The sequence below is a fragment of the Ciconia boyciana genome, chromosome 33, assembly GCF_034638445.1.
Source record: "Ciconia boyciana chromosome 33, ASM3463844v1, whole genome shotgun sequence".
Lineage (NCBI taxonomy): Eukaryota > Metazoa > Chordata > Aves > Ciconiiformes > Ciconiidae > Ciconia > Ciconia boyciana.
The window spans coordinates 201,938-229,711 of record NC_132966.1 but is presented as its reverse complement, the minus strand read 5'-3'; the positions used below and the strand labels follow the sequence as shown (position 1 = coordinate 229,711).

At 69.2% G+C, this 27,774-nt stretch overlaps 6 protein-coding genes across 10 annotated transcripts; 1 reads left to right on the top strand and 5 right to left on the bottom strand.

Annotated features, from left to right (window-relative positions):
• Positions 1-679: 679 nt before the first annotated feature.
• ECH1 (enoyl-CoA hydratase 1) lies at positions 680-5,615 on the bottom strand. The gene is made up of 10 exons (XM_072848769.1): positions 5,531-5,615; positions 4,030-4,192; positions 3,859-3,947; positions 3,300-3,424; positions 3,169-3,217; positions 3,039-3,103; positions 2,215-2,285; positions 2,046-2,117; positions 1,779-1,929; positions 680-824 (listed from the first exon to the last, which is right to left on the bottom strand). Exons 1-10 carry the CDS (start codon positions 5,571-5,573, stop codon positions 720-722), a joined length of 933 nt encoding a protein of 310 aa, XP_072704870.1. The 5' UTR covers positions 5,574-5,615; the 3' UTR covers positions 680-719.
• A 368-nt stretch (positions 5,616-5,983) lies between these two features.
• HNRNPL (heterogeneous nuclear ribonucleoprotein L) lies at positions 5,984-14,082 on the bottom strand. 3 transcript variants are annotated; one of them, XM_072848763.1, is made up of 13 exons: positions 13,819-14,082; positions 12,884-13,002; positions 12,562-12,799; positions 12,316-12,401; positions 11,932-12,028; positions 11,778-11,850; positions 8,929-9,000; positions 8,556-8,836; positions 8,342-8,463; positions 8,064-8,265; positions 6,461-6,518; positions 6,242-6,370; positions 5,984-6,172 (listed from the first exon to the last, which is right to left on the bottom strand). In XM_072848763.1, exons 3-13 carry the CDS (start codon positions 12,784-12,786, stop codon positions 6,114-6,116), a joined length of 1,404 nt encoding a protein of 467 aa, XP_072704864.1. In that variant the 5' UTR covers positions 12,787-12,799; positions 12,884-13,002; positions 13,819-14,082; the 3' UTR covers positions 5,984-6,113. The 3 variants fall into 3 exon arrangements, with proteins under 3 accessions (XP_072704864.1, XP_072704863.1, XP_072704865.1); XM_072848762.1 differs by having other exon boundaries at positions 6,242-6,337; positions 13,819-13,845; XM_072848764.1 differs by lacking the exon at positions 6,242-6,370.
• Positions 14,083-15,345: 1,263 nt separating this feature from the next.
• SIRT2 (sirtuin 2) lies at positions 15,346-18,573 on the bottom strand. 2 transcript variants are annotated; one of them, XM_072848765.1, is made up of 16 exons: positions 18,492-18,571; positions 18,341-18,387; positions 18,184-18,223; positions 17,976-18,092; positions 17,604-17,645; positions 17,420-17,526; positions 17,265-17,321; positions 17,056-17,124; positions 16,855-16,984; positions 16,549-16,608; positions 16,405-16,460; positions 16,220-16,296; positions 16,083-16,134; positions 15,903-15,970; positions 15,648-15,714; positions 15,346-15,539 (listed from the first exon to the last, which is right to left on the bottom strand). In XM_072848765.1, exons 1-16 carry the CDS (start codon positions 18,505-18,507, stop codon positions 15,390-15,392), a joined length of 1,155 nt encoding a protein of 384 aa, XP_072704866.1. In that variant the 5' UTR covers positions 18,508-18,571; the 3' UTR covers positions 15,346-15,389. The 2 variants fall into 2 exon arrangements, with proteins under 2 accessions (XP_072704866.1, XP_072704867.1); XM_072848766.1 differs by lacking the exons at positions 15,903-15,970; positions 16,405-16,460 and having other exon boundaries at positions 18,492-18,573.
• A 181-nt stretch (positions 18,574-18,754) lies between these two features.
• Positions 18,755-21,091, top strand: NFKBIB (NFKB inhibitor beta). Its single transcript, XM_072848767.1, has 6 exons — positions 18,755-19,222; positions 19,561-19,666; positions 19,768-19,996; positions 20,250-20,338; positions 20,413-20,658; positions 20,844-21,091. The coding sequence occupies exons 1-6, from the start codon at positions 18,885-18,887 to the stop codon at positions 20,889-20,891; spliced, it is 1,056 nt and encodes a 351-aa protein (XP_072704868.1). The 5' UTR covers positions 18,755-18,884; the 3' UTR covers positions 20,892-21,091.
• A 528-nt stretch (positions 21,092-21,619) lies between these two features.
• On the bottom strand, positions 21,620-26,105 carry SARS2 (seryl-tRNA synthetase 2, mitochondrial). 2 transcript variants are annotated; one of them, XM_072848791.1, is made up of 16 exons: positions 25,887-26,105; positions 25,119-25,214; positions 25,014-25,043; positions 24,771-24,911; positions 24,642-24,696; positions 23,973-24,036; positions 23,782-23,887; positions 23,655-23,702; positions 23,463-23,571; positions 23,310-23,355; positions 23,099-23,186; positions 22,889-23,001; positions 22,702-22,795; positions 22,330-22,422; positions 22,166-22,231; positions 21,620-22,067 (listed from the first exon to the last, which is right to left on the bottom strand). In XM_072848791.1, exons 1-16 carry the CDS (start codon positions 26,103-26,105, stop codon positions 21,939-21,941), a joined length of 1,497 nt encoding a protein of 498 aa, XP_072704892.1. In that variant the 3' UTR covers positions 21,620-21,938. The 2 variants fall into 2 exon arrangements, with proteins under 2 accessions (XP_072704892.1, XP_072704893.1); XM_072848792.1 differs by lacking the exon at positions 23,655-23,702.
• A 542-nt stretch (positions 26,106-26,647) lies between these two features.
• On the bottom strand, positions 26,648-27,532 carry MRPS12 (mitochondrial ribosomal protein S12). Its single transcript, XM_072848800.1, has 3 exons — positions 27,461-27,532; positions 27,264-27,345; positions 26,648-27,171 (listed from the first exon to the last, which is right to left on the bottom strand). The coding sequence occupies exons 2-3, from the start codon at positions 27,310-27,312 to the stop codon at positions 26,765-26,767; spliced, it is 456 nt and encodes a 151-aa protein (XP_072704901.1). The 5' UTR covers positions 27,313-27,345; positions 27,461-27,532; the 3' UTR covers positions 26,648-26,764.
• Positions 27,533-27,774: the final 242 nt, after the last annotated feature.

The window sequence follows — 27,774 nt, the reverse complement described above, 5'->3', positions numbered from 1 at the left end:
GTCCCGGCCCTGCTCCTGCCCCCCCCCGCCCCCTGCCCCGATGTGGGGGTGCACACCCCGGAACCTGCAACGGGGGGGGGGGGGGGGGCTGCGCCCGTCCCGCGTCCCTCCAGCCCTGCATCCCCATCACCGGCAGCCCACCGTCCCTCCGTCCATCCCCCCGTCCGTCCCTGCGTCCATCCCTTCGTCCTTCCCTCCCTCCCTGCATCCCCCTCGCCAGGCTCACCCCAAACCTGGGGGGACACCCAGGCCCCCCATCTATCCCCCATCCCCCAGGCTGTATTTGTGTGTCGTCCCCCCCCCGTGTCCCCACGCCCACCCCAGGAGGGCAGCTCCCAGGCGGTGGGGGCAGGGTGGGGTCCGGACTTTGACCCCCAGGACGTGGGGGCGGCAAAGGGGGAACCTGCCCGAGGTGGCAACGCCCCGGACTCTGCCCCGTGCTGGGGGCGTCCGGGTGTCGGGTGGGGCCCGGACGCGCCGCAGGGTCAGGGGGGACACGTTGGCCTTGGTCCCCATCCCGGCACCCTGGGGACCCCCCCCCCATCACGGCACCTCGGGGTCCCCATCACGTCTCCATGGGGACCCCATCCCCATCGTAACGCCCCTGGGACCCCCCGGCCCCATCGCAGCACCCCAGGGTCCCCCCCGCGCTGCCCAGGGATGAGGCGGGACGGGGGACCTGGGGACAGCCAGGTTTATTGGGGGGGGCCGCGGTGGCCCTACAGCTTGGAGAAGGGGACGTCCTCGGGGCCCTTCTTCTCCATCGCCGCCTGCACCGACTTGAGAATGTCCTCGGTCTGCAGCATGCTCATGTTCCAGGTGGCCTGGGGACAAACATGGGGACAGGGACGGTGTGGAGACAGGGATGGGGCACCCTCGGGGACAGGGATGGGACACCCTCGGGGATGGGGACAGGGAACTCTCGGGGACGGGGACGGGACACCCTCGGGGATGGGGACAGGGATGGGACACCCTTGGGGACAGGGATGGGACACTCTTGGGGATGGGGACAGGGACGGGACACCCTTGGGGACGGGGACAGGACACCCTTGGGGACGGGGACGGGACACCCTTGGGGATGGGGACAGGGAACTCTCGGGGACAGGGACAGGACACCCTCGGGGAGGGGGACAGGGATGGGACACCCTTGGGGACGGGGACGGGATACCCTCGGGGATGGGGACAGGACACCCTCGGGGATGGGGACAGGGACAGGACACCCTCGGGGACGGGGACGGGACACCCTCGGGGAGGGGGACAGGGACGGGACACCCTCGGGGATGGGGACAGGGAGGGGACACCCTTGGGGACGGGGACGGGACACCCTCAGGGATGGGGATGGGACACCCTTGGGGATGGGGACAGGGAACTCTTGGGGACGGGGACAGGACACCCTCGGGGAGGGGGACAGGGATGGGACACCCTCAGGGATGGGGACAGGGACGGGACACCCTTGGGGATGGGGACGGGACACCCTCGGGGATGGGGACAGGGACGGGACACCCTTGGGGACAGGGACGGGACACCCCCGGGGATGGGGACGGGACACCCTCAGGGATGGGGACGGGACACCCTCGGGGATGGGGACAGGGACGGGACACCCTCGGGGATGGGGACGGCGACGGGACGCCCTCGGGGACAAAGACAGGCACAGGGACGGCCACAGCGCGGAGATGGGGACGTCGTCACAGTCAGGGAGGGGGGACGGGGATGATGCGGGAGAGGCCACGGCCTTTTGGGGACGGGTGGCCCGGCCGGGAGGGGAGGGGGCCGCTCACCATGTAGTGGAGGCTCTCGGGGACGGGGTGGTCCCGCGAGTAGACCAGGTTCACCTTGGTGCCCTGCACGGCCACGGGGCTCCGGGCCGCGATGGCGCTGGCCACGTCCAGGGCTCCCCGCAGCAGCGTCGCCTTGTCGGGGAACACCCGGCTGCGGGCGAGAGGCGCTGCCAGCGGGGACGGGCACCCCGAGGGGACCCCCGCGGCGCCGGGGACGGCCCCGGGGACGGGGTCCCCTCCCGGGGGGGTGGAGGGGGGCCGCAGTACCTCACCAAGCCGCAGCTCTGCGCTTCGGGGGCCATCATCTTGCGGGCGGTGAAGGCCAGTTCGTTGACGAGGCTGTGGGGGTGGCTGTGGGGTGAGACGGGGTCCCCCCCCGAGGTCCCCTCCCCTGCCACCGGCCGCCCCGGTGTTCCCCCATCATTCCCCCCCCCACCTCTGGCTGCCCACGATCTTTGGGAGACGCTGCAGGGTGCCCACGTCGGCCGCCAGCCCGATGTCCACCTCCTGCGGGCACGGGGACACGTGAGGGGACACGGGGACGCCCCAGGAGACACGGGGATGTGGGAGGGGCCGCGGGGACGGCCGAGGGGCTCCAGGGACATCCGAGGGGTCCCAGGGACACCCGTAAGGTCACAGGGATGTCTGAGGAGCCACGGGGACATCCAAGGAGCCACCAGGATGTCCAAGGTCCCTCAAGGACATCCAAGGAGCCACAGGGACATCGGAGGGGTCTCGGGGACATCCAAGGAGCCATAGGGACATCCAAGGAGCCACCAGGATGTCCAAGGTCCCTCAGGGACATCCAAGGAGCCACAGGGACATCGGAGGGGTCTCGGGGACATCCAAGGAGCCACCAGGATGTCCAAGGTCCCTCAAGGACATCCAAGGAGCCACAGGGACATCGGAGGGGTCTCGGGGACATCCAAGGAGCCACCAGGATGTCCAAGGTCCCTCAGGGACATCCAAGGAGCCACAGGGACATCGGAGGGGTCTCGGGGACATCCAAGGAGCCACCAAGATGTCCAAGACCCTCAGGGACATCCAAGGAGCCACTGCGGCACCCAAGGGGTCTCGGGGATGTCCGAAGCCCCTCCCTCAGGGACATCCAGGGACATCGGAGGGGTCTCGGGGACATCCAAGGAGCCATAGGGACATCCAAGGAGCCACCAGGATGTCCAAGGTCCCTCAAGGACATCCAAGGAGCCACCAGGCCGCCCGAGGGCCCCCAGGGCCGCCCGAGGGTCCCCGCCCCCCTACCTTCACCTGGAACCAGGCGTCCTGGGTGCAGTAGCGGATGTCGCAGGCGGAGATGAGGTCGATGCCTGCCGGGAGGGGACCCTCAGCTCGGGGGGGGGACCCCGGCCCGGCCCCCCCGGCCCCAGCTCACCTGCGCCGATGCAGGCGCCGTGCACCGCCGCGATCACCGGCTTCGGGCACTGCGGGGGAGACGGGCGTCAGGGGCGGGCGGGGGACGAAGAGTCCCCCCTCTCCGTCCGTCCGTCCGTCCGTCCGCCCCACCTTCTCCAGCACCGAGAAGGTCTCCTGGTACTCGCGGATCTTCTGCCGCAGGTTCCAGGCCTTGCGGGCGGCGTCCTCGCCCTCCACGCGCAGGAACTCGCTGCCCATCTCCACCAGGTCGATCCCTGCCCCCGCCCCGACGTCACCGCCCGGCCCCGAGCCCCGGCCGGGACACAGGACCCTCCCCGGCCCCCCCAGCCGGGGCGCAGACACCCCCAGAATGCCTGCTGACGCTGAGACGCCCCTGACCTCGCCCGGCTGGGGCAAAGGTACCCCAAATCCTCCCTGGTTTGGGCAGAGGTACCCCCAAGCCCCCCCAGCTGGGGTAACGGTACCCCAATCCCCCTCGGCGGGGATAAGGGTACCCCCAATCCCCCCCCAGTCCCCCCCGGCGGGGGCAGGTACCCCAGTCCCCCCATCTGGCACCACAGTGCTCCCAGTCCCCCAAACGGGCCAAGACCCCCGGTTTCCCTTGCTGAGGCTGAACACGCCCCCCCCCCACTCCCTCGCCGGGCACGGGGGGGTGTCCCGGGAGGGGGACCCCAGGGCAGCCCCTCACCGGCCGTGAAGATCTTCCCGGCGCCCGAGACGACGACGGCGCGGCAGGACGAGTCCCGGCCGACGTCCTGGAAGCACTCCACCATCTCCCTGCGGGGACGCCGGGGACGGTGGGGACGCGGGGACGCCGGCGGGGAGGGGGTCGGGGGGGTCCCCGGGTGCCCCCCGTCACCTCCAGAACGCCACGCTCATGGCGTTCCTCTTCTCGGGGCGGTGGAGCTCCACGTGCAGGACGTGGTCCCGCTCCAGCGTCACCCGCAGCGTCTCGAAGCTGCGGCCGGGCGAACGCCGCTCCGCCGCCTCCGCCGACATCAGCCGGGCCGGCACCCGCGGCACTGCGGCACCCGGCCCGTCACCGGGGCACCGGGACCCGCCGGGGGGGACTGGGAGTCACCGGGGAGGGGCTGGGAGGCACTGGGGAGGGACTGGGACCCACTGGAGAAGGGCTGGGGGCACTGGGATGTACTGGGGAGGGACTGGGACCCACTGGAGAAGAGCTGGGGGCACTGGGATGCACTGGGGAGGAACTGGGAGCCACTGGGGAGGGACTGGGATGCACTGGGGAGGGGCTGGGACCCACTGGAGAAGAGCTGGGGGCACTGGGAGCCACTGGGGAGGGACTGGGACCCACTGGAGAAGGGCTGGGAGCCCCTAGGGAGGAACTGGGAGCCACTGGGGAGGGACTGGGACCCACTGGGGAGGGACTGGGACCCACTGGAGAAGGGCTGGGGGCACTGGGAGCCACTGGGGAGGGACTGGGGAGGGACTGGGACCCACTGGAGAAGGGCTGGGAGCCCCTAGGGAGGAACTGGGAGCCACTGGGGAGGGACTGGGACCCACTGGAGAAGGGCTGGGGGCACTGGGATGCACTGCAGAGGGACTGGGATGCACTGGGGAGGGACTGGGACCACTTGGAGAAGGGCTGGAAGCCCCTAGGGAGAAACTGGGAGCCACTGGGGAGGGACTGGGACCCACTGGAAAGGGCTGGGAGCCCCTAGGTAGAAACTGGGAGCCGCTGGAGAGGGACTGGGACCCACTGGGGAGGGACTGGGATGCACTGGGGAGGGACTGGGAGCCACTGGAGAAGGGCTGGGGGCACTGGGATGTATTGGGGAGGGACTGGGATGCACTGGAGAGGGACTGGGATGCACTGGGGAGGGACTGGGACCCACTGGAGAGAGACTGGGACGCACTGGGGAGGGGCTGGGACGCACTGGCGAGGGACTGGGACCCACTGGAGAAGGGCTGGGGGCACTGGGATGCACTGGGGAGGGACTGGGACCCACTGGAGAAGGGCTGGGGGCACTGGGATGCACTGGGGAGGGACTGGGAGCCACTGGGGAGGGACTGGGAGCCACTGGAGAAGGGCTGGGGGCACTGGGAGCCACTGGGGAGGGACTGGGAGTACCTAAGGAGGGACTGGGGGCCCTGGGGAAGGGGGGGGGTACTGGGAGCCACTGGGAGCCACTGGGGGAAGCCCGAGAGCCACTGGGGGGAACTGGGGGGACCCCAGGGGGCGGGGCGGAAAGGGGGGGTCAACTGGGGGTCAAGGTTAGGGCGGGGGTCAGGGGCCCGCCGTGGCGTCACGGGGTCAGGGGCCCGCCGTGGGGTCACGGGGTCAGGGGCCCGCCGTGGGGTCACGGTGGTGCCGCGGGGCCGGGGCCCCCACTCACGTCTCAGCCCCCGCAGCCCCCGCAGCCCCGCCGCCACCGCCATGGGCCGCACCGCCTCCTCCGCGGGCCTTCCGCCACGTGATGCGCTGCAGGGGGCGGGACTTCCGCCCCGCCCTACCGAGGCGGAAGTGCCCCTACTCCCCCCCCTACCGAGGCGGAAGTGCCCCTACTCCCCCCCCTACCGAGGCGGAAGTGCTCCCCTTTCCTGCCCTACCGAGGCGGAAGTGCCCCCTACGCCTCCCTACCGAGGCGGAAGTGCCCCCTCCCCACCCTACAGCAGGTGACCCCAGCCCTGGGGAGGACACAGAGCCCCCCCCAGCCCCGGTGATGGCGACAAGGCCGCGGTTTAACACCCCCCTACACCAAAAGCCCGATATCCCCCCAAATGGCGGGGAGGGGGGGGGTGTGGGTCCCACCGCCCCCCCAGCCCCAAAGCAGAGGGAGGGGTTTGTTTTCCAAACGAGTTTATTGAAAGGGGGGAGGGGCAGCGAGCACACGCACAACCATTCTCCTTAAAAAGGGGGGCCGGGGGCGCCGGGCGGTCGCTGCTGGGCCTCAGCCGTTAAAAAACGAGGGGCGCGGGTTAGGAGGCGTGCTGGGCGGTGGAGAAGCAGAGCTTGAGCGTGTAGGGGTACGGCCCGTCTGCGGAGAGAGAAGGGCGTCAGCGGGGCGGGGGCGCGGGCGGAGGAGCCCCCCCGCGGCGCCACTTACTGGGGTTCTTCATCTGGTAGTGGTTGAGGAAGCCGAGGGTCTCCAGCGCGTCGCTCTTGGAGTCCCACTCCAGCAGCCCCGAGGAGCTGCGCTCGCCTGCGGGGGGGTGTCCCTTCCTCAGCCCGGCGGCTGCGGCGGCCGTGCCGCCCTGCCCCCCGCGCCCCCCCCCGGGGCAGGGAGCACCCCCCGGGCGGCCGCTCCCTGCCCCCCCGCACTTACTCTTCCCCGAGAAGACCTTGACGGAGGAAGGCCGCTTCACGCCCAGCTCGTCGCAGATCTGGGGGGGGCGGGAAAAGGGAGAGGGGGTTGGCGGCTGGCGGAGGAGGAGGAGGAAGGAAAAGGAAGAGGAAAAAAGGGAGGCGGAGGAGGAGAAAGGAAGAAGGAAAAGCAAAGAGGGAGGAGGAAAAAGAAGAGAACAGAACAAACCAGGAGGACGAGGAAAAAGGCAGGAGGAAAAGGAAAAAGGCAGGAGGAGGAAAAAGGGAAGACGGCAAAGAAGGAAAAGGAAAGAGAAGGAAAGAGAAGGAAAAAACAAGAAGGACTAGGAAAAAGGCAGGAGGAAAAGGAAAAAGAGAGGAGGAGGAAAAAGGGAAGACGGCAAAGAAGAAGGAAAAGGAAAGAGAGAAGGAAAAAGAAGAAGAAAAAAAAACCAAGAAGGACTAGGAAAAAGGCAGGAGGAGGAGGAAGGAAAAGGAAGAGGAAAAAAGGGAGGCGGAGGAGGAGAAAGGAAGAAGGAAAAGCAAAGAGGAAGAAGGAAAAAGAAGAGAACAGAACAAACCAGGAGGACGAGGAAAAAGGCAGGAAGAAAAGGAAAAAGAGAGGAGGAGGAAAAAGGGAAGACGACAAAGAAGGAAAAGGAAAGAGAAGGAAAAACCAAGAAGGACTAGGAAAAAGGCAGGAGGAAAAGGAAAAAGGGAAGACGACAAAGAAGGAAAAGGAAAGAGAGAAGGAAAAAGAAGAAGAAAAAAACAAGAAGGACGAGGAAAAAGGCAGGAGGAAAAGGAAAAAGAGAGGAGGAGGAAAAAGGGAAGACGGCAAAGAAGGAAAAGGAAAGAGAAGGAAAGAAGGAAAAAACAAGAAGGACTAGGAAAAAGGCAGGAGGAAAAGGAAAAAGAGAGGAGGAGGAAAAAGGGAAGACAACAAAGAAGGAAAAGGAAAGAGAAGGAAAGAGAAGGAAAAAGAAGAAGAAAAAAACAAGAAGGACGAGGAAAAAGGCAGGAGGAAAAGGAAAAAGAGAGGAGGAGGAAAAAGGGAAGACAACAAAGAAGGAAAAGGAAAGAAGGAAAAAGAAAAAAACAAGAAGGACTAGGAAAAAGGCAGGAGGAAAAGGAAAAAGAGAAGATGACAAAGAAGGAAAAGGAAAGAGAGAAGGAAAAAGAAGAAGAAAAAAACAAGAAGGACTAGGAAAAAGGCAGGAGGAAGAGAAGGAAAAAGGAAAAATAAAAAGGGAGAAGAAAGAGGAAAAAGGGAGAAAGAAAAAGGGGAAGGAAACAGGGAGGAGGAAGACGAGAAGGAAGAAGAAAGAGGAAAAAGGGAGGAAGAAAATGAAGAAGGAAAAGGAAGAAGAACAACAAGGACAAGGGAAGAGGGAGGAGAGAGGAGAAAAAAGAAAGAGGAGAAAAAGGAAAAAGGAAGGAGGACAAGGAAAAAGAACAAGAAGAGAAGGGCAAAAAGAACAAGAGCAAGACGGAAAGGAAGAAGAACAAGAGGAAAGAGGGAGGAGGAGGAGGAGGAGAAGGCGGAAGAAGGAGAGGGGAGAGAAGCAGCAAGAGGAGGAAGGCAGGAGAAGGGACGCGACAGGCCGGCGCGGGCCCCCCCGTACCTCGTAGAAGTTGTCCTCGGTCACCTCCAAGGGAGCGTTGAAGAAGTGGAGGACGTTGCTGGGGTGCTGGATCCTGTTCTTGGCCGCCTGCTCGGGCGTGGAGAAGCGGTTGTTGCGGGAGCCGCTGAAGTCCTTGTAGCTGCAGGATCCGTCCTCCAGCCCGTAGGACTGCCCGGGCATGATGGCCTGCTGCTTGGAGACGCTGCCGGGGCGGGTGGGGTCAGCACGGCGGGCAGCGCTGCCCGCTCCTGCCCCGCCCCACCTCGCCCGAGACCTACCAGACGTTGAGCTTCTGCCCGAACATGAAGTTGTTGTTGAGGTGGGTGATGGCCCGGTCCACGGCGTAGCCGTCCGCCATCTCCACCATGGCTGCTCCCGGCTTGCTCTTCATGAACTTCACCTGCAAGGGGAAGCGGTGGAACCTCCGCGATCCCCCCCCCCGGCCGTGCCCGAGCCCCCCACCCCAGGGAAGCCCCCCCCCGCCCCGTTCACCTTCTCCACATTTCCGTAGAGGCAGAAGATGTTGAAGACGCGGTCGCAGTTCATCTTAGACTGATCCAGGCCGTAGACCATGAGGACGGGGCTGTCGGCGTGGGGGCCGTACTCCGGCGGCGGCGGGGGCGGCGGCGGGTGCCCGTACTGGGGGCCGTACCGGCTGGGTCCCCGGCGGTGCCCCCCCACCGGCGGGCCCATCCTTCTCCCTTCGTAGTGGGGCGGCGGGGGGCCGTAGCCCTCGTCGTGGTAGTGCCCGTGGTATCCGCCGTGGGGTCCTCCTGTGCAGGGAGAGGGTTGGAGACCCCCGGCGTCGCCCGTGTGTCCGTCCGTGTCCCGTCCCCCCCCCTCGCCGTGGCGAGGAGCGCCGTACCGTACTCCGCAGGGTGGTCTCCCAGGAGCGGGGGCTGCCGCTGGCGCTTGTTGGGGTTGCCGCCCGGGTCTCCTGCGGGTGGAAGGAGAGGTTAGGGTGGTCTCGGGGCGGGGGAGGACACACACAACCGCTCCCCAGGGCGCCGGGGGCCCCTCCGGTCCCCGGCGCCCGAGCCTGGCCCCGGGGAGGCTTTGGGGATCCCCCAGCTACCCCAGGAGGGCGCCGGCGGGGCTGGCTCCGAACCCCTGCGCCCCGCTCCCATCCGGGACCCCCGCGTCTCCTCCCAGCGGGGACGGAGAGCCCCGGCCGGAGCGAGGGGGCCGGGAGCCCCCCTCACCCCGTCCTACCCCCTCCCTCCCTCCCTCCCACCAGGGACCAGCCCCGGCCCCCCCTAAGCTGACTAGGAGGGAGGTGCGGCGAGGGGAGCGCCCCACTCCGTGCCCCCCAGCCTCGGGGACGCTGCTAGTTTCTACACAGCCATTAAAAAATATATATATAAATTAATGTACAGAAAGGAAAAAGAAAAAAATATAAATTAAATAATAAAAAGTGGCAAGACATCTCCCTGCCCCGACAAAACGGGAGAGGGAGCGAGACTGGTACAGGCAGCAAAGCAACAGCAGTAACAGGTTAAAACGAGCCATCACGTACAAGGCATAAACACGCTCATGTCACCGTACAGTTGCTCTTCTCTTCCCTTTACACGACCGGGTTTCGTACAGGTTTATTCCGAGTCGATTACAAAGATTGAAAAGGGCTACTTACAGCGGGAGTACAAAGTACAATGTCCATTGTCATATAAAAATTCTGTATTTCTCTTACCATTGGACGCTTCAAGAGTGAGTTAGCACAGTTCTGAAAGATGGCGTCCCATCAAACATACACTGCGACCCTGCATCACATGGTTTCAGAGTCATAAACACAGGTCAAAGGCACAAAACCGCTACAATTTTTCTTTAAAAAAAAAAAAAAAGTAAAATCTTTTTTTAAAAAAAAAGGTCTCACAGATGTTTTGTCCTCAGAAGGTACCGAGAGAGAGGACATAAAGGTGTGATAAATGAGAGTGTTCCTCCGTGTTTCACCTCCTGCAATTTGTGTTGTGCTGTAACAAAATGGTGCTTCTGGCTCTGTGTAGCTCTTTCCCGTGTGCGTGTCTCCTCTGTAATGGAAATGTGCCTCGGCTCGAGCGCCGGCCTGCGCCAGACCCGCACGGCCCCGGCTACGGCCTCCTAGGGACCTGTGTGCCCTTGGGTTGGGTTGCTTTGTGTTGCTTGGTTTGGTTTGGTGTTTTTTTGTTTGGTTTGGTTTGTTTTTGGTTTGGTTTTTTTTTTTTTCTCCGCTTGGCGCTGATATGGTGGCAGTTGAGGACTGCAGGAGAAACAGCGTAAAGCAAAGGAACTGCCCTCCCAAACCAAACCGTGCTGAGAGCAATCCTAAGGTCTTGGAGGGCCTCAGATCTACTCCGGTCTCCGGTAAGAGCGCTGCTGGCCTTGTTTTGAGGACCCTCTGGGCTGTGTTTTCTAGTTCTGTGTACATTCGTGGGTTCGGTTTGGTCTGGCTGTGGTAAGTAAAGGTAAATGTCTGCTGTGGCATGCTGCGCCTCTTTCTCTCTCTGTGCTGTAGATAGTCCTTGGGCCACGGTGTTGTGTCCTTGATGTAATGAGCTCAAGCTGCTGCTTGTTTCTGGATGCTGCGTGTTTTCTCCAGTAAAGGTTTCTACACTGTGTGGTGTGAGGAATGTGCAGAGGCAGGTCACGGCCCATTCGGGACTTCCGCTGTAGTACGGTCCCCGGGGTTATGTGCAAATGACTGCTCGGAGCTGGGAAAGGCCACGTTACCGCACCCCCCGCCCGCTTCCCAGCGAGCCCCTCTCGCCCCTGCGGCTCTGCACATCTTCTACGTATGTACCTGGCAGGAGAGCTCTGCCCCTGCCCCTCGCTAGGTCATGTAATGCCATTGCTTGCGCCCGCACCTGACGGCTCTGCAGCTTTGAAAAGCGGGGGTGTCCGGCAGACGGTGCCTCGACAGCTCCCGCAGCGAATCCCACCCCCTAACCCCGTGCCCGCCGCCCCCCAACCTCCCGTCCCCGCCTCGAGCGGTCGAGGCCGCCCGACGCCGACACCCCGGCTTTAAAACGTGAAGTGTTTTACTTTGGGGAAAAAAAAAACCCAAAACAAGCGTCGCCGAGCTCCTCCTGGGGGGCTGACCCTGCGCAGCCCGACATGGAGGGTGTCAATGGCCACCCCGGCATCCAGCTGGGAGCGGGAGACGTCCGCTCTCACGAGCGCAGGGTTTGGGGGGTCTTCCCCCCCCCGCCCCAAGCTCAAGGGAGCCGGCGTCTCCCCTCCGGTTTTACAGAGGGGCCGGGTGCCCCCCCCCGCCAAGCCAGGGGTGTTTTCCAACTCGCCCCTCAGCTCCGGGAAGGTGAGGCAGCCCCGATTTGGTAAACCCAGCTCGGAAGATGAGGCACGCAAAGAGCCGGCAGCGGGGCAGACACAAGAAAGCAATGGCACTTTCCCCCCCGCCCCCACAAACCCCCAGAAATTCATTAAGTATAAAAAAAACAACCGCGTATCGCTGGTGCAGAGACTCCCTCTCGCTTCACGCGCCTGACACCAATGCTCCCCGACAAGCAACGCGCAGAACAAACCGCCGAGAGAAACCCCCGGCCGTCGCCGCTCGGTTTTTCGACTCAATTCGCCCCCCCACCCCGAACCCTCTCCCCGTCGAGCCCACGCCAGCTCCAGCTGAAGGTACGGGCAGGCGAATGGCATTACATATTGTGCGTCGGTATGAGAGTGCTGTGCCCGACCGTGTGCGTAGGTACAAAGCGCTTCATCGGAGATTACCTTGTCCGCTGAGGTTGGGGTTGGTGTAGTCCCAGGTATCCTGGTCGTTCTTGAAGACGTTGAGGCGCGTGGGCTGCGAGAAACACCCGGAAAAGCGTCAGGCGTCAGCGGCGTCACCCCACGAGGGGCGTGCGCCGCCGGTGGGGACGCTTACCTTGGCGTATTCGATCTTCAGCGTGCAGCACCCGGAGTAAATGTCAGCCCCGTTGAGGGATGCCTTGGCTCGCTGGGCGCTCTGCACCGAGTCAAACGTTGGCGGCATTAAGGACGTTTACGGAAACGAAAGCGTCTTTAAGGGAGGTTTCGCTGTCTGGGAGGACGAATCTGACCACGCCACGTATCAGGCGTCGCTCCCCAAGCGGGGAAAACGGCCCCAGAGGACACAGATAATTTGGGAAACCCTCAGCTCCCTCCCCGTAGCCAGCCGGGACACACCAGAGCGCGGCCGAGGAGACCGGTCTGAGGCAGAGCCAAACTAACCCACAGCAGAAATCACATGAGAAAGGCAGCCCCGGGCTCTCGGGGCACGGAAGGATATTCCACCATGGCCTGGACGCCGTTTTTCCTGAAGATAACGATCCTCTGCACGGGGCCGCAGGGGTTGCAGATGGTGTACAGCACGTCCTGCGGGACAGGAGAGGCGAGAAGCAGTGAGGGACTTGGCTGAGGCACAGCGGCAGCCCCCCCAGAGCCCCCCGAAGCAGCAGGTGCCAGGGCCGGGAGAGATCCGCGTGCCCGGCTCCGCATTCCCAAAACCCTCGGGTTCCCCCGGCACATCACCCACCGTCGTGATGGAGTAGATGGGGTTGAGGATGGTGAAGAGCAGGACGTTGTTGACGCCTCTGGAATCATCCGTGTCCCCGGGGCGGGAGATCTTCTGGCTGGTGGAGTAGTTGACGAAGGCGGGGTGACCAGCGATGTAGATCTGGTTGTCGGCTGCGTAATTAACAGCGTTGCAGGCGCCAAGGATATCCTCAAACTCCACCAAAGCCTGTCTCTTCTTGGGCATCACCACCACGTAGCTGGGACAGGGAAGGCCACGGTCAGACCGACGCCGCGGTGCCACTGTGGTGCCACCGTGTGTGTCCCCCAGCGCGTCCCCTCACCTGATGGGGCCAAACTCCTGCAGGGCCTCCACGAGATCGGCCTCCACGACGCCATCGATCAGCCCCCGGATGTGCACCACCGGGGAGGCAGGCGTCTTGTGGGGGTCGTCGTAGTTCTCCTGGGGGGAGAGGAGGGCTCGGCTCAGTGTGGCGCCCACCCAGAGCCACCGAGGCCTCTTTATTCACCCCAAATTACGCACATCGGGGGTACTACCAAGAAAAACCCCTCCGGGTAAGGTCTCGGCCGCCGCCCCGGGAATCTCAGCCCACCCTCCGCCCATCACCGCGCCCCAGGGTCCCGTCTCGGCGGCGAGGAGAGGGAGCGGTTTTGAACTTGGTGCGACCAAAGAGCTCCCGGTGCTGCTGGGGAACGCGAGCGAGGGCCCCGCGGGGCCCTGCCTCCCTCAAACCCCTTCCCAGACGCTCTGCAGGCCCTCGGGGTCCAGCCCTGCCCCTCGAAAAACGTTTCCCCTCTCCCTGAGGGTGCCGAGCGCTCCCTGGCCTCACCAAGCCAGGGCAGACCCTGTCCCCCCCCAGCCCTGACCTGAGCCCCCCCCAGGGCCTTGGCCTACCCCATGTCCCCTCCAGACGGTCCCTGCCCCCCTAAACATCCCCCACACCCCCTCCTGCCCCCCAGACCTACCCTGCTCCCCTTTCCAGCCCCCTCAGGCCCAGCCTGCCCCGTTTTTACCCCCCTCGGGCCCCGATCCGCCCCCCACGAGCCCTGCTCCCGCCACCATGCCCACCCCCACTCCAAGGACCACGTTTTGCCCCCTCAGGCCTCGTCCTGCCCCCCGAGCCCCACTCGGGCCCCGCCGGGCGCCCCCGCCCGGCCCGGTGCCCCGCTGCTCCCCGCCCCAGGCCCTGCCTCGCCTCCCGCCTCCCGCCCTGCCATGATGCCCACCCCCTCCCAAGGGCCCCCCGGCCCCGCTCACCGCTCCGGCAGCGCCGGCCCGCCGCCAGCCCCCCGGCCCGCCAGGCCCGTGCGGCGGCGGCTCCGCGTTCTCCGTCTTCTGGCGCTTGGGAGCGCGGCCGCCCTCGCCGCCCCCGCCCTAGTAGCGGCCCGAGCCACCCCCGCCGCCGCCGCCGCCGCCCGCCGCCATCTTCCCCATCTCGCCCCCGCGGCCGCTGCCCTCCGCGCTCTGCGGGCCCCGCCACCGCCGCCGCGACATGGCGCCTCACTCCGCCGCGCCGCCTCCGCCACGCCCCTATTGGCCCGCCCCCCCGCCAGTCAAGGCGGGGCTCCCGGCCCATTGGCTCGCGGCGCTGCCCCTCCGCCGCCGGCCCCGCCCTCCGCCGCCATTGGGCCTGCCGGCCCGCCAGCCCCGCGCCCATTCGCCCGCGCTTCTGCCCGTCAGCGGCGCTGCCGCCTTCCATTGGCCGCAGTCCGCGTCCGTCCGCCCGCCCACCGAGCTGGTTGGCTGGAGTGGCTGCCTGTCTGAACGGCGCCCCGCCCTTCTTCATGGCCCTGCACTCAGACTCCGCCTTCGTCTACCGCCTCTCCGGGTGCTCCCGGAGGGCCTTTCGGCAGCGGCTCGTCAGGCTATTGGTCAAAGGCAACGCCAATCATCTATCCTGGGCTCTGATTGGCTCCTCTCATGCCCCTCTCAACCTCTTCAGCCTCTCCCGCCAGGACAAGCCCCCACCCATTGGCTAACTCTCCCGCCTATCAAACGCCCGCGCCTGACGCCCCGCGCTCTAATTGGACGCCTCCCTCAGCTTTCACTTCGGATTGGCCCGCGACCGTTGGCGCTGGCCCTGCCCACCGCGCCCCCTCAGGTAGGGACCCCCGGAGCAGGCGGGAATCCCTGGGGCCGGGCAGGGCCCCCAAACCGGGCAGGCCGGGCAGGACGCAGACAGGTTTTAGAAATAAAACGTTTTATTGCACAAATACTGGGAGAAGGCAGGAAAATAGGGGTTCACGGTCTCCACGGTGACGGGGGGGCCCGAGGGGAGCCCTCCCCCCCCAGGCTGTGCACTGCTGGGGGGGACGGCCCCGGCATCCCAGTACCCAGCCCCGTTACACCCCAATACCCACCCCCATTGACCCCCCACCACCAGTACCCCCCAGTAAGAGCCCCCCCCCCAGTATGTCCTGGGTCCTGCTCCCCCTTACCCCCCCGCCGCATCTCAGGGACCCCCACACCAGTATCCCCCAGTACCCGGGGACCCCCCACCCCAATAACCCCCAGTAACTGCGGACCCCTCTATGCCAGTACCCCCCAATAACCAGGGACCCACTCCCGTACCCCCTCATTCCTGGCCCCAGTACCCCCAGCATCCCAGTGACCTGCTGCCCCAGTACCCCCAGTAACCAGCAGCCCACCCCGCACCCCCCGTTCCTGCCCCCTGCTCCCTAGTGGGGACACGGAGGGGTCCCCAACTGCCCCCCAGGTCCCCCAGCCACCCCCTTCCACCCAACCCCGGTGCCCCCCAGCCCCCAGCAGGGAACAGACAAGGCCGATAACCCGCCTCTGTGGCCATTTAATGTCCCGGCCCCCACGCGCTACGGCGCGGGGTCCCGGCTGCCCCCCCGGCGCTCGCCAGCGTCCCCCGGGGTCTCGCCGTTGCCCCCCCGGGCCTTGCCGTCGCCCTCCTGGGCGGCCTTGGCGTCGATGGCGGCGTGCTCCCTCCGCACCAGCTCCTCCAGCTCCTTCTGCGGGGACCGGCACCGGGGCGGTGAGCGAAGGGGGAATGGGGGGGGGGCGCGGAGGCCGGGACCCCCCCCCAAAATCACCGCAGCGGCGGGGGGGATGGGAGGTACCTTCCAGCCCAGCAGCTCGGCCAGCGCCAGGCAGCCGGCGTCGCACTCCCCCAGCCAGGCCACGTCCCTGGGGGGACAGGGGAACCCGTGGGAGGGGGCGCAGGGGGGGGTGTCCCCAAAACCACCTTGGGGGGGGTCCGTACGGCATGCAGACCTAGAGGTGCTGACCCCCTGTGCTCCCCCGTGGAAGCCAGGCGTCCCAGCCCCTGGGGGTCCCCACCGCAGCCTCCCCAAACCCCCCGCGGCCCCCCCTGCCTGTAAGCCTTGTCCGAATCGAAGTCCATGCCACAGCCGAAGCCCATGAGGGACATGAGGGGGTTGCTCTGGGGGGAAACAAGGGTGATGGGGGGCGGCAGCAGCACCCGCCCCCCCTAAGATGCCCCCCCCCGCTTTAGCAGCCCCCCCAAGCCCCCCGGCACCCCCCCTGTGCCTCACCTGCCCCGTCTTCTCCTTGTTGATGAGGAGCCGGGGGGTGTTGGTGGGGACCCTGTGGGGGGAGAGGAGGGGACAGTCACAGGGGGGTGGCAGGGAGCTGGGGGGGCCCGGGGGGGTCCCGGGGGGGGGTTCCCAACCTGCTGACGAGGGAGGCGAAGGGCTGGACCTGCAGCGAGGTGCCCATGATGAGGAGGAGGTCGACCTTCTGGAAGTCCTGGGGGGAGAGGGGACGTCACCACACTGCCACCGGCATTGCCTGCCATGCCCCCCCACCCGAATTGGCAGGGGGGCTGCAGGACACCCCCCCCCCCAAACCACTCACCGACTGCAGGAGGGTGAAGAAGCGCGAGGGGAGGCTCTCCCCGAAAAAAACGATGTCTAGGGGGGGCGGGAGGTGAGCGGAAGGAATGAGGGGGCCCCACACGCCCCCTTAGGCCGGGCCCCCCCCCGGCCTCCCCCCACTCACCGGGCTTCACCACGCTCTGGCACTTCTCGCATTTGGGGACGAGGGACGAGAAGATCCTCTCTGGAAGAGACGGGGACGGGGAGAGCTCAGTGGGGGGTCGGGGGACAGGGGGGACGCAGAAGGACACGGGGGGACACAGAGGGACACAGGGGGACGCTGGGGGAGAACAGGCTCCCGTTAGGACCCCATCCCGGAGATTGGGCCCCCCTGCCCACCCTGGAGCCGTCCCCTCACCCAGCCTGGGGACGCGCAGCCCCCCTCCCCCCAGCCGCGGGGGGGTCCCCGCCGCCGCCGCCCCCCCCGTACCCTTCATCCACTGGAGGCCGTAGGGCTGGCGGCAGGAGGGGCGCAGGCAGTGGGAGGTGAAGAAGGTGCCGTGGGCCTCCACCAGCAGCTCGGGCTCCAGCCCCGCCACCCGCTCCAGCGTGTCGATGTTCTGCCGGGGCGCAGAGGGGGGGCCAAGGGAGCCCCGACCCCCCCCCAGGGCCCCGCCACGGGGGTCCCTACCTGGGTGTAGCAGCGCAGCAGCAGCCCCTTCTCCTGCAGCAGCCGCATGAAGTAGTGACACACCGTGGGCTGGGGGGCGGACGGAGCGGGGCGTCAGTCTGGGGGACAGCGGGGGGCGGGGACCCCCCAGGGACTTTTTTTTTGGGGGGGGGACGACACGACACACAAACACCGCAGGGAGGGGAAACTGAGGCTGGGGAGGGTCTCACCTTGAACTGCCCCGGGTAGAGCTCCCGGGCCAGGGCGAAGAAGGGCTCGGGGTGTTGCTGCGGGGGGGAGAGGCGGCCGTTACGGGGACGGGGGGGGGGCCCTGAGCCCCCCCGGGAGGGCCGGGACCCCCCCAAAGGGTCGGGGCGGGGGCTACCTTGAAGAAGCTGATCTCGAAGATGGCCTCGGGGTAGGGCAGGTCGTAGCTCTGCAGGTTGGCGTAGAGCCCGGTGCCGGGCGAGCGGAAGTCGGGGATCCCGGCGGCTGCGGGGTGGGGGGTGGGGACATCAGGGCCCCCCGCGGGGCCGGCACCCCCCGCGTCCCCCCAAAAATGTACTCACAGGTAGAGATGCCGGCGCCCACCATGCACACGACGTTCTTACCTGGGGGAGAGGGGGCTGAGGGGGACACCCCAACCCCCGCAAACCCCAACCCAATTCCCCTGCACCCCAACCCAACCCCCGCACCCCCAACCCCCCAGTCCCCCCACACCCCAACCCAATTCCCCTGCACCCCAACCCCCGCACCCCAACCCCCCAAACCCCAAGCCCCCGCACCCCAATCCCCCAACCCACCCCCCAGTCCCCCGCACCCCAATCCCCCCCAACCCAAGCCCCCGCACCCCCAATCCCCCTGCATCCCACCCCAACCCCCCGGTCCCCCCAGTCCTCCTGCACCCCAATCCCGCCCCCCGCCGCCCCCCGCCCCCGTACATCTCTCGCTCCGCAGGAACCGGCTCACGCCCTCCAGCGTCAGCTCGTCCAGCACCTTCTCCGGCTTCTCCCCGCCCAGCCCCAGCGTCCGGGAGAGGAGGCTCCGCAGCAGCTCCACTGCACCGGGGGGAGCAGCATCGGCCACCGGCCCCGCCGCCCCCCGGGACGGGCCGCGGCCCCGCGCCGCCCCGCCCCGCCCCGCACCTACTTTCTGAGTCGCCCGAAGCGCCGGGCTCGGTGTCGGAGGCCTGCGGGGAGAGCGGAGAGGGGTCAGCCGGTGGTGGCGGGGGGCTCCGACCCCGGGAGGCCTGACCGGGCCCGGGTCACCGGCACCGGGAGGGGGACGCGCACCGCCGGGCGCTCACCGGCGACTCCGCGTCCTGCTCGGCCTCGTCCCCGCGGGCACCGGGAGCTGGGGGAGGAGGGGGGGGGGGGGAATCAGCGGGCGCAGCCCGGGGTGGGGGGGGGTCCCGTCGCCGCCCCCGGCCCCGGCCCGGCCCCGCCGCCCCCCGTTACCGTCCGGCTCGGCCATGGGCGCCGGCCGCTGCCCAGGCCACACCTCCCGGCATGCCCCGCGCAGCCCAGCCGCACCTCCCGGCGTGCACCGCGGGCGGCGCTGATAGGCGGGCAGCGCCGCGCCTCCCGGCGTACTCCGCGCTGCCCGCCCCCACCCGTGCGGCCACACCTCCCGGCGTGCCCCGCGGGCGGCGCTGATAGGCGGAGAGCGCCGCGCTTCCCGGCGTGCCCCGCGCGCGCCGCCCCGGAAGTGGTGTGAGGACTACGGGTCCCGGCAGGCCCCGCGCGGCCGCCATCGCCGGGCCCGGCGGGGATTTCCCGGGACGGCGGCGGCGGCCCCATGGCGGCGCGGGCCTGAGCGCTGCCCAGCCCGGCCCAGCCCGGCGGCCCGGCATGGCGGCCGCGGAGGCGGCGGCGCAGGCGGCGGCGCCGGCGCCCCCCGGCGAGGTGAAGCGGCCCGAGGGCGATGAGTGGTGCGACAGCGGCCTGGGCTCGCTGGGCGAGGGGCAGCTGGGGCCGCTGCCCGCCAGCCCCGGGCCCGCCAGTCCCGGTCCCGAGCGGCCGGGCCCGGCCCCGGGCCCCGTCACGGCGGCCGGAGGCGCCGTCCGCCTCGCTGAGCCCCCCGAGGAGGCGGCGGCGGTAGCGGCGTCGCCGCCGCCGCCGGCGGCAGCCGTGGACCCCGCGGCCTGGCTGCGGCACGTCCTGAGCTTCCTCACCGAGGACGGCGACACGTGAGTGCGGGCGGGGGCCGGGCGGGCACGGCACCCCCTCTCCTGCGGGCGGAGGAGCCCCGCCGCCCCGTGGGGAAACCCCCCTGCCCCGCGGGGCGGGAGAGGGGGGGGGCGGAATCCCCCCGCCCCGGGGCGGCGAGGGGGCACCCCGGTCCCGGGAGAGCTCTGACAGCGGGTCCTGCCCCCCCCCCGGCTCCCCTTCGACCCCCCGGCACAGCGGGGCCACGCTGTGCCCCGTGAGGCGCAGCCCTGCCCCCGGGCTCTGCTCTCGTTGGGGGACCCCCAGGCAGGGCAGGGGGCGGCGGGACCCCCCCGTAACGCTGCCCCTCGCCCCCCAGGGCCCTGCACTTGGCCGTCATCCATGAGCACGAGGCCTTCCTGGACTCCATCCTGCAGTACACGGGGGGCACCGAGTACCTGGACCTGCAGAACGACCTGGGGCAGGTGCGGGAAGGGGGGGGACGCGGGTTGGGGGGCACCCCCCAGCCTCCGCGCTGGCCCGGGGGGGCTCCCCGCGCCCCGCTGAGGGGTCTCTCTCCCCGCAGACGGCGCTGCACATCGCCGTCATCCTGGGCCTGTCCGGCTTCGTGCGGAAACTGCGGGCGGCGGGCGCGGGGCTGTGCGTGCAGGAGCGCGGGGGGCACACGGCGCTGCACCTCGCCTGCCGCGAGGGCCGCCGGGGCTGCGCCCGCCACCTGCTGGGACCCCCCCGGCCCCCCCCGGCCCCCCGCGACGAGGAGGCGCGCGCCCAGCTCGACAGCGTCAACTACGACGGTGGGGGCTCCGCGGGGCCGCGGCGTGAGGGTGTGGCGGGGGGGGGGGGGGACGCGGTTGGGGGGACGCCGTGGGGCTGCGGTGCGAGGCCGTGTGGGAAGATGGCGGGGGGGGCACGGTTTCGGGCAGGGACCGCGCCACGGAGCTGTGGCACGGGGACATGGGCTGTGGGGGCGGGGGGATGCCGTGGGGCTGGGGATCCCCCGTGGGGCTGGGGGGCCGCAGCGACGCCCCCTGTTCCCCTCCCCGGCAGGTTACACCCCCCTCCACGTCGCCGTGCTCCGTAAAGACCTGGAGATGGTGGAGCTGCTGCTGAGCGCCGGCGCCGACCTCAACAAGGCAGTGAGTGCCGGGGTGGGGGAACGTGGGGGGGGTCCCCTGGGCCCCCCACACCCCCTTGACCCCCGTCCCCCCAGGAGCCCAGCTGCGGCCGCAGCCCCCTGCACCTGGCGGTGGAGGCGCAGAGCCCGGAGGTGGCCGAGTGCCTGCTGCGCGCCGGTGCCGACCCCGCCGCCCGCATGTACGTGGGGTACACCCCCCTCTACAGCGCCCGCCACCGCCCCGACCCCCGCCTGCCCCAGCTGCTGCGGGATTTCGGGGCGCAGGAGCCCCCCGGGGACTCCGAGGACAGCCCCGACGAGGGCGAGGGCGACAACAGCGATGTAAGTGCCCCCCAGCCCGGCGCGCGCCCCAAAATCCCCTCGGCTCCTCTGCTGTGCCGATGAGGGGGGGCTCGCCTCGCTCCCGGCAGCCGCCCAGAATTAAGGGGGGGGGCTCACCCCGCTCCCAGCAGCCCCCCCTCCCCAAACTCTGGGGGGTGCTGAGCGCTGGCTGTGTCTCCCCCCAGGAGGAATACGACGATATCGTCATCAACAGTGGGCGCTGCGTGGACTGATGGCCCCCCCCAGTGACACCCCCCAGGTCTCCCCCTATTTATCTGGGGGCTCCCGATGCTGTTGGCTGGACTTTGGGGGAGCCCCCGCTCCCGCCACCCCAACCCTGCCCCCCCTCCCCGAGTCCCGGTCGTAGCGTAGAGGATTTATATCGGTTGTTGTAAAATAAAGAGGCATTTGGCCACTGCGCAGCCCCCCACCACCCCCTCCTCCTCCTCCTCCTCCTCTTCCTCCCCGGGCCAGCCCCAGGCAGGGGTCACAGCCCCCGAGGTCCCCGTCACTAGTGTGACCCCCGGGATCCTTGTCGTCCCCCCCAGCAGCCTCCCAGTCTCCCCAGTTTCTCCTCTGGGCGCTGCGCTGACACGGGCTGCGATGCAGCTATGGGGTGCACGTGCGCGTGCAACAGCGCATGGAGCACAGGTGTGTACGGGCACATGCGTATAGAGAACATGTATGTGCAAAAGCACCCGGAACACACGTGCACAGAGGACACGCGTGTGCAAAAGCACACAGAGCACATGTCTACGGGCACGTGCATGCAGAACATGCGTGTGCAAAAGCACACGCAGCACAGATGTATACGGGCACGTGTGTATAGAGAACACGTGTGCAAAAGTACACAGAACACATGTCTACAGGCATGTGCACAGAAAACATGCGTGTGCAAAAGCACACGGAGCGCACGTGCAGGAGGGCGCTGGCGTGTGTGAAGGCACGGAGCAGCACAGGATGGGCTCCATCCCTCGGGGGGGGGGGGCAAAGGTGGTGTTTATTGCAGGGGCTCGTTAACACTGGGGGGGGACCCGTGTCCCCACGGGACGTGTGTCCGTGCGTCCCGTGTCCGTGCGTCCGTGTCCCCTTCCGTGCATCCACATTCTTCCCGTCTCCCTTCTGCCTCCGTGCCCTCTCCGGCGTGGGGGCCCCCTCACGTGCCCCCCCCCCCCCGCCCCGTGCTTGGGGTGCCTTCTGGGGACACAGGGGCCACCTCAGGTGTCCCCCCTGGCCCCGGGGTGCGACGTGGGGGCCACCTCGGGGGTCCCCCCCCCGGCTCAGGGCACCTCACGGCCCCCCCGGGGCTGGTTGGGCCCGATGTAGCGCAGCAGCGGGGCCGGGGGCCGGGCGAGCACGGCCTGGCCGACGAGGGGCTGCAGGGCGGGGGGCACGCGGACGCGACCATCCTGGGGGCGCAGGGCAGGGTGAGCTCCCCCTGCGCCCCCCCAGCACCCTGGGGTGCCCCCCCCCCCCCGGTCCCATCCCCCCCGCCCTCAGCACGCACCGGCAGCTGGTTGCACTCCAAGAGAGCGATGAGCATCCGGGAGACGGCGCAGGCAGTGCCGTTCACCTGGGGGGCCTGGGGTTAGTGGGGGGCCGAGGGGCCTGGGGGGCGTAGTGGGGGCAGAGGGGCTCGGGGACCCCCCGGGTGGGGGGGGCGGCACCCACCGTGTGTGCGTGCCGCAGCCGCCCGGCCCCGTCGCTGTACATGATGTTCAGGCGCCGGCTCTGGTAGTCGGTGCAGTTGGATGCGCTGGAGATCTGGGGGGAGCAAGGGGGTTCGCAGGCATTTGGGGGACCCCCCACCTCGAGGCCAGGGACCCCGACACTGGTGGTTCACCCACAATGGGGGAATTCCCCTCCAGTTCCCCAGCAAACCCCGAAATGGGGGGGGGTGACCCCCTGCGGACCCCTTTAACGGGGGGGATCTGCCCTCAGGTTACTGGAGGACGCTGTAAGGGGGGGGCACCCAGTGCAGACCCCAAATTGGGGGGGTTGCCCCCCTCCCCAGGGGCTTTGCCCCCCCGCCGTTGCCCTCACCTCCCCGTATTTGCCCCGTCCGGGCATCCAGGCTTCAATATCGAACTTGCGGTAGGCGGGGAGCCCCAGCTCCTGCGTGGGCATGTCGAGGACGCTGCGGGGAGCGGGGCTGTCAGCGGGGGGGGGGACACACACGGGAGGGGGACGCATGGGGCGGGGGACACGGGGACGAGCCCCCCGCCCTCACCGGTAGTGCAGTCCCAGCTCGGAGAAGATCTCCTTCTGCAGAGCCAGGAACTCGGCCAGCAGCGCCTCGCTCTCGGCCCCGCTCTCTGCCGCCGTCACCCCGAACATCTCCACCTGCGGGGACAGGGGACGGGGCCGTGTGTCGTCCCCCCGCCCTGTCCTCCCCCACCCCGCCCGGACACTGGGGTCCTCCCCCCAGTTCCCCCAGTACCTTGGTGAACTGGTGGACGCGGTAGAGCCCCCACGGCTCCCGCCCCGTCTCGGTCTCGGCCCGGTAGCAGGTGCTGGAGCAGACGACCCTGGCCGCGGCGAGGGGGTGAGGACCCCCCGGACGCCTGGGTCCCCCCTGGGAGGGGTGGGGGGGGTCCCCAGTGGGAAGTGGGGGGGCTCCTGGGGAGGGGGGGACCCCAGGGACCCCGTACCTGATGGGCAAGTCCTCCAGCCGCACAGCGTGGTCCATGAAGTACCCTGGAGCGGAGGGATGAGCTGGCGGGGGGGCAGCGGGGCTCCTGGAGCCCCCGCCCCCCAAACGCACAGACCCCGTTTTCCCCCGTTTTCGCCCCGTTTTTCCTCACCTGCGATCCCCACCTCGGAGGTGCCGGCCAGGCAGAGGTCCTCGAAGCGGGAGGGGGCGATGTTGTAGACGGGCGAGGGGGTGGCGTTGGGCTGCATACCGCAGCCCTCCTGGAAGGGGGGGACGGGGCGTCACGGGGGGGGGACAGAGCCGTCACGGGGCGGGGGGACGCAGGGACGGGGGCGGCACTCACGAAGACGGCGCCTCGCAGCAGGTCGGGGACCGTCATGGGCAGGAAGCCCTGGGGGAAAAGGGGTGTGGGGGGAGTGTGGGACCCCCAGGACCCCCCCCCCAGACCCCCCCGGGACCCCGCCGCGTACCTTGGGCAGCAGCTTGGCCAGGACGAAGCGCACGAGCGCGTGCTGCAGCAGCGCGCCGGCCCCGCACAGGTAGTAGGAGCGGTGCCCCGAGACGTGCGACAGGCGCCTGCGTCACGGGTGGGACACGCGCGCGTCACGGGGGACGCGTGTGACGCCCGGGTGTCCCCGCCCCGGCACCCAGGGGTGCTCACCGCTGGCGGATGATGTCCAGCCCCTCGCCCAGCTCCAGGTGTCCCTTCGGCTTGAAGTCAAACACTGCGGGGACGGAAGGGTGGGGAGCCTTCCTCACCCCAGGGACCCTCCTCTTCCCCCGCCCCCCCAAAGCCTTCCTCACCCCAGGGACCCTCCTCTTCCCCTGCCCCCCCAAAGCCTTCCTCACCCCAGGGACCCTCCTCTTCTCCCCCGCCCCCCCAAAGCCTTCCTCACCCCAGGGACCCTCCTCTTCTCCCCCGCCCCCCCAAAGCCTTCCTCACCCCAGGGACCCTCCTCTTCTCCCCCGCCCCCCCAAAGCCTTCCTCACCCCAGGGACCCTCCTCTTCCCCCTCCCCCCAAAGCCTTCCTCACCCCAGGGACCCTCCTCTTCTCCCCGCCCCCCAAAGCCTTCCTCACCCCAGGGACCCTCCTCTTCCTCACTCAAGATTTCCTTGCCCAAGGACCCTCTTCTTCCCCTGCCACAGCCTTCCTCCCCCCCCAGGCCACTCTCCTCCTCGGTCCCCCCAGAAATCCCCATCACTTGGAGGAACCCTCCTCCTCCTCACCCCCTTCGAGCTCTCTCAGCCCCCAGGAACCCTCCACGCCGTCACTGCTCCCCAAATCACCGCAGGGGAACAGAGGCACGGCTCCCCCCCGCCCCGGCGTACCCGGCTTCTCTCCCACCACCTCCAGCATGCGGGCCTGGCTCTCGTCCCCGACGGGCTGGGGGAAGAGGGGACGTCAGGGGGCATGGGGGGACGCGGTGACCCCCGCCAGCTGCTCCCCCCCCAGCTCACCGCCTCGGGGTGGGTGCGGTTGGGGAGCTGCAGGGCCTTCAGGTAGAAGCGCTCGTCCAGGCCGGCCTCCTCGGCCAGCAGCGCCTGCAGCTCCAGCCGGACCTGGCGGCCGCGGGCCCGCAGCGCTGCGTACGCGGGGAGCTGCGGGGACACGGGGCTGGGGGCGCTGGGGGGGCACACCCCCCCCCCGGCACCCCCCTCCTGGGAGCGGGGACCCCCTCCCCGCGCCCCCCGCGTCCCTACCGCCTCCGCCGTCTCCTTGTCGTGGGCTGCCTGCGGGAGGAGAGAGGGTGGGACACGGGCGGGGGGGACACGGGGGGTCCCGGGGGGGCAGAGGGGGGCTCTCACCATCAGGGCCCGCACGCCCTGGGCCACTCGCCCCTTCTCGGCCTCCAGGCGGGCGATGCTGGCCCGCACCTCCCCCAGGCGGGCCCAGGTTTGTACCTGGGGGTGGGGCCGGTGTGGGCGGGGCTGCCGGTGGCCACGCCCCCTGCTGTGCACAAGCCCCGCCCCACCAGTATGCGCAGCCCTTCCCTGTAGCCCCACCCACTCCACAAGCCCCCCCCGATTGATACTGGGCTCCACCCCTTCCCTTAAGCCCCGCCTGCACCCTGTAGACCCGCCCCCTGCAGGCCCCACCCTCCCCAGGCCCACCTACCACGAGGGCCCTCCCTGATCCTAGCCAGACCCCGCCCACCCTGGACCCCGCCCCTTCCCAGACACCCTTCCCAGGCAGACCACGCCCCTGAGACCCCGCCCCTCCTCAGCAGACCCGCCCCCTCACTGTAGGCCCCGCCCCTCCCCAAGGCCCCACCGCAGACACCTGTTCCGGGCAGACCCCGCCTGCCGCGAGGCCCTCCCCCTCCTGGCAGACCCCGCCCACCTAAAGCTGGCCCTGCCCTCTCCAGCCGCGGCAGGCCCGCCCCCTCCGAGTGGACCCCGCCCACCCCAAGCAGGCCCCGCCCTCTCCAGCCCCGGTGGACCCGCCCCTCTCCAGCCCCGCCAGGCCCCGCCCCTCTCCAGCCCCGACAGGCCCCGCCCTCCAGCCCCCAGCCCCGACAGGCCCCGCCCGCCCCCGGCAGGCCCCGCCCCTCCGGCAGGCCCCGCCCCGCTCACGATCTCGCGCAGGTCGCCCCCCCGCAGCGGCCCCCGCCGCCGCTCCAGCTCCCGCTCGCTCAGCGCCGCCACGTCCAGCTGCGGCCGCGCGCTCAGGCCCTCGCGCACGTGCTCGTACAGGCGGCTCCGCCCCGGCCCGGCCCCGGCCCCGCCCCCCGCCCCGCGCCAGCCCCGCGCCGCCGCCCGCCGCGCCGCCGCCAGCGCCCTGGGCGCCGCCATCTTGGACGCCGGCGCGGCTGTGACGAGCGTCACGTGCCGGAAGGGGCGGGGCACGGCCCGGACACGACCACGCCCCCGGGGCTCTCTGGCCACGCCCCCTCCCGGCTCCTACCCCCAGCGCGCCGTCCAGACCCCTCAGCCCCGCCCCCCTCCCCCCGGGCCCTTCCCAGGGTCTCCAGGACCCCCAGTTCACCCCCAGGCCCCTTCCCAGTGTCCCAAGGACCCCCAGTTCACCCTCAGGCCCCTTCCCACCATCCCCAGGCCCCCCCAGTGTCCCCAGAACCCCCCAGGCTCCTTCCCAGTGCCCCCAGCCCCCTTCCCAATGTCCCTAGCACCCCACCCAGTGCCCCCAGGTCCTCCCATGCCCCCCAGACCCCTCCCTAATGTCCCCAGGCCCCCCCCCAGGCCCCTTCCCAGTGTCCCCAGGCTCCCCAGACCCCCCAGGTCCTCCAACGTCCCCGCCAGGCCCCTTCCCAGTGCCCCCAGGCCCCCTCCCAACGTCCCGAGATTCCCCCCGGCCCCCCAACACCACTCTGCAGCGCTTCCCGCACAGCGACAGCCTTTAATGGGTGCAGCGAAGGAACAGCACGCTCCCCCCGCGCCCCGGGGCCGCCGGCACGGCGTCCCCGCGCAGAGGGGCCCGTCCCCGCTCCCTCCCTTCACTTCTTCTTCTGGACGTGGGCGCAGTCGTACTTGCCCCGCACGATGGTGAGCTTCACCCCCGGCAGGTCCTGGGTGCGGCCGCCCTGCACCAGCACGACGTGGTGCTCCTGCAGGTTGTGGCCCTCCCCGGGGATGAAGCACACCACCTCCTTCCCGTTGCTCAGCCGCACCCGCGCGCATTTGCGGTTGGCCGAGTTGGGCTTCTTGGGCTTCCGGATCAGGTTCTTGATCACCACCCCCTTGATCTGGGGGCGGCCGAAGGTGGCCCCCAGCTTGGGAGGGGGCGGCTTGGGCCGGCCCTGCCGGTGCATCTGGTTGAGGGTGGCCATGCCGCCGGCCTGCTGCGGGCACGGCGGCACCGGCCGCCTCCCGGCCACGGCGGCGGGCGGGAGCGCCCCGGCAGCTGCGGGGGAGGAGAGAGAGAGAGAGAGAGTCAGCGGCCGCCGGCGGCTCGAGGGGCCGCGGGCGGGGACGGCAGCGAGGCGGGATACGCACCGCGGCCGCGCAGCGAGGCCGCGGCCCTCAGCAGAGCGCGGAGCGGCATCCTACGGGCCCGCAGCACGGCGACCGGCGGGGCCTGAGGGGGAAACGCCCGGTTAGCGCTGCCCGGGGGCGGCAGCCGCGGCCTCGCCCCACCGGGGCCCCTGCTGGGGCCCCGGCCCGCACCGGAGACCGGCGGGGGAGGCGCTCACCTCACGCCGCCGCCATGCTAGCGCGCGGCCACCGCCTTCTGCCGCGTTTCCCGCCGCGCCGCACTCTGATTGGACAGCGGGAGCGCCAATCTCCCGCCCTTCGCTCTGTGATTGGCCACACCCCCCCTTAGCCGTCTCTGACGGCGACCGCTCCTACGGGTGCGCGGCGGGGTCAAACGCTGTGCGGAGCCACGCCTTCCCGCCCGAGACCACGCCTTCCCCCTCGAGGCCGCGCCCTCCCCACACGAGACCACGCCTTCCCGCCCGAGGCCACGCCTTCCCCCACGATGCCACGCCTTCCCCCACGATGCCAC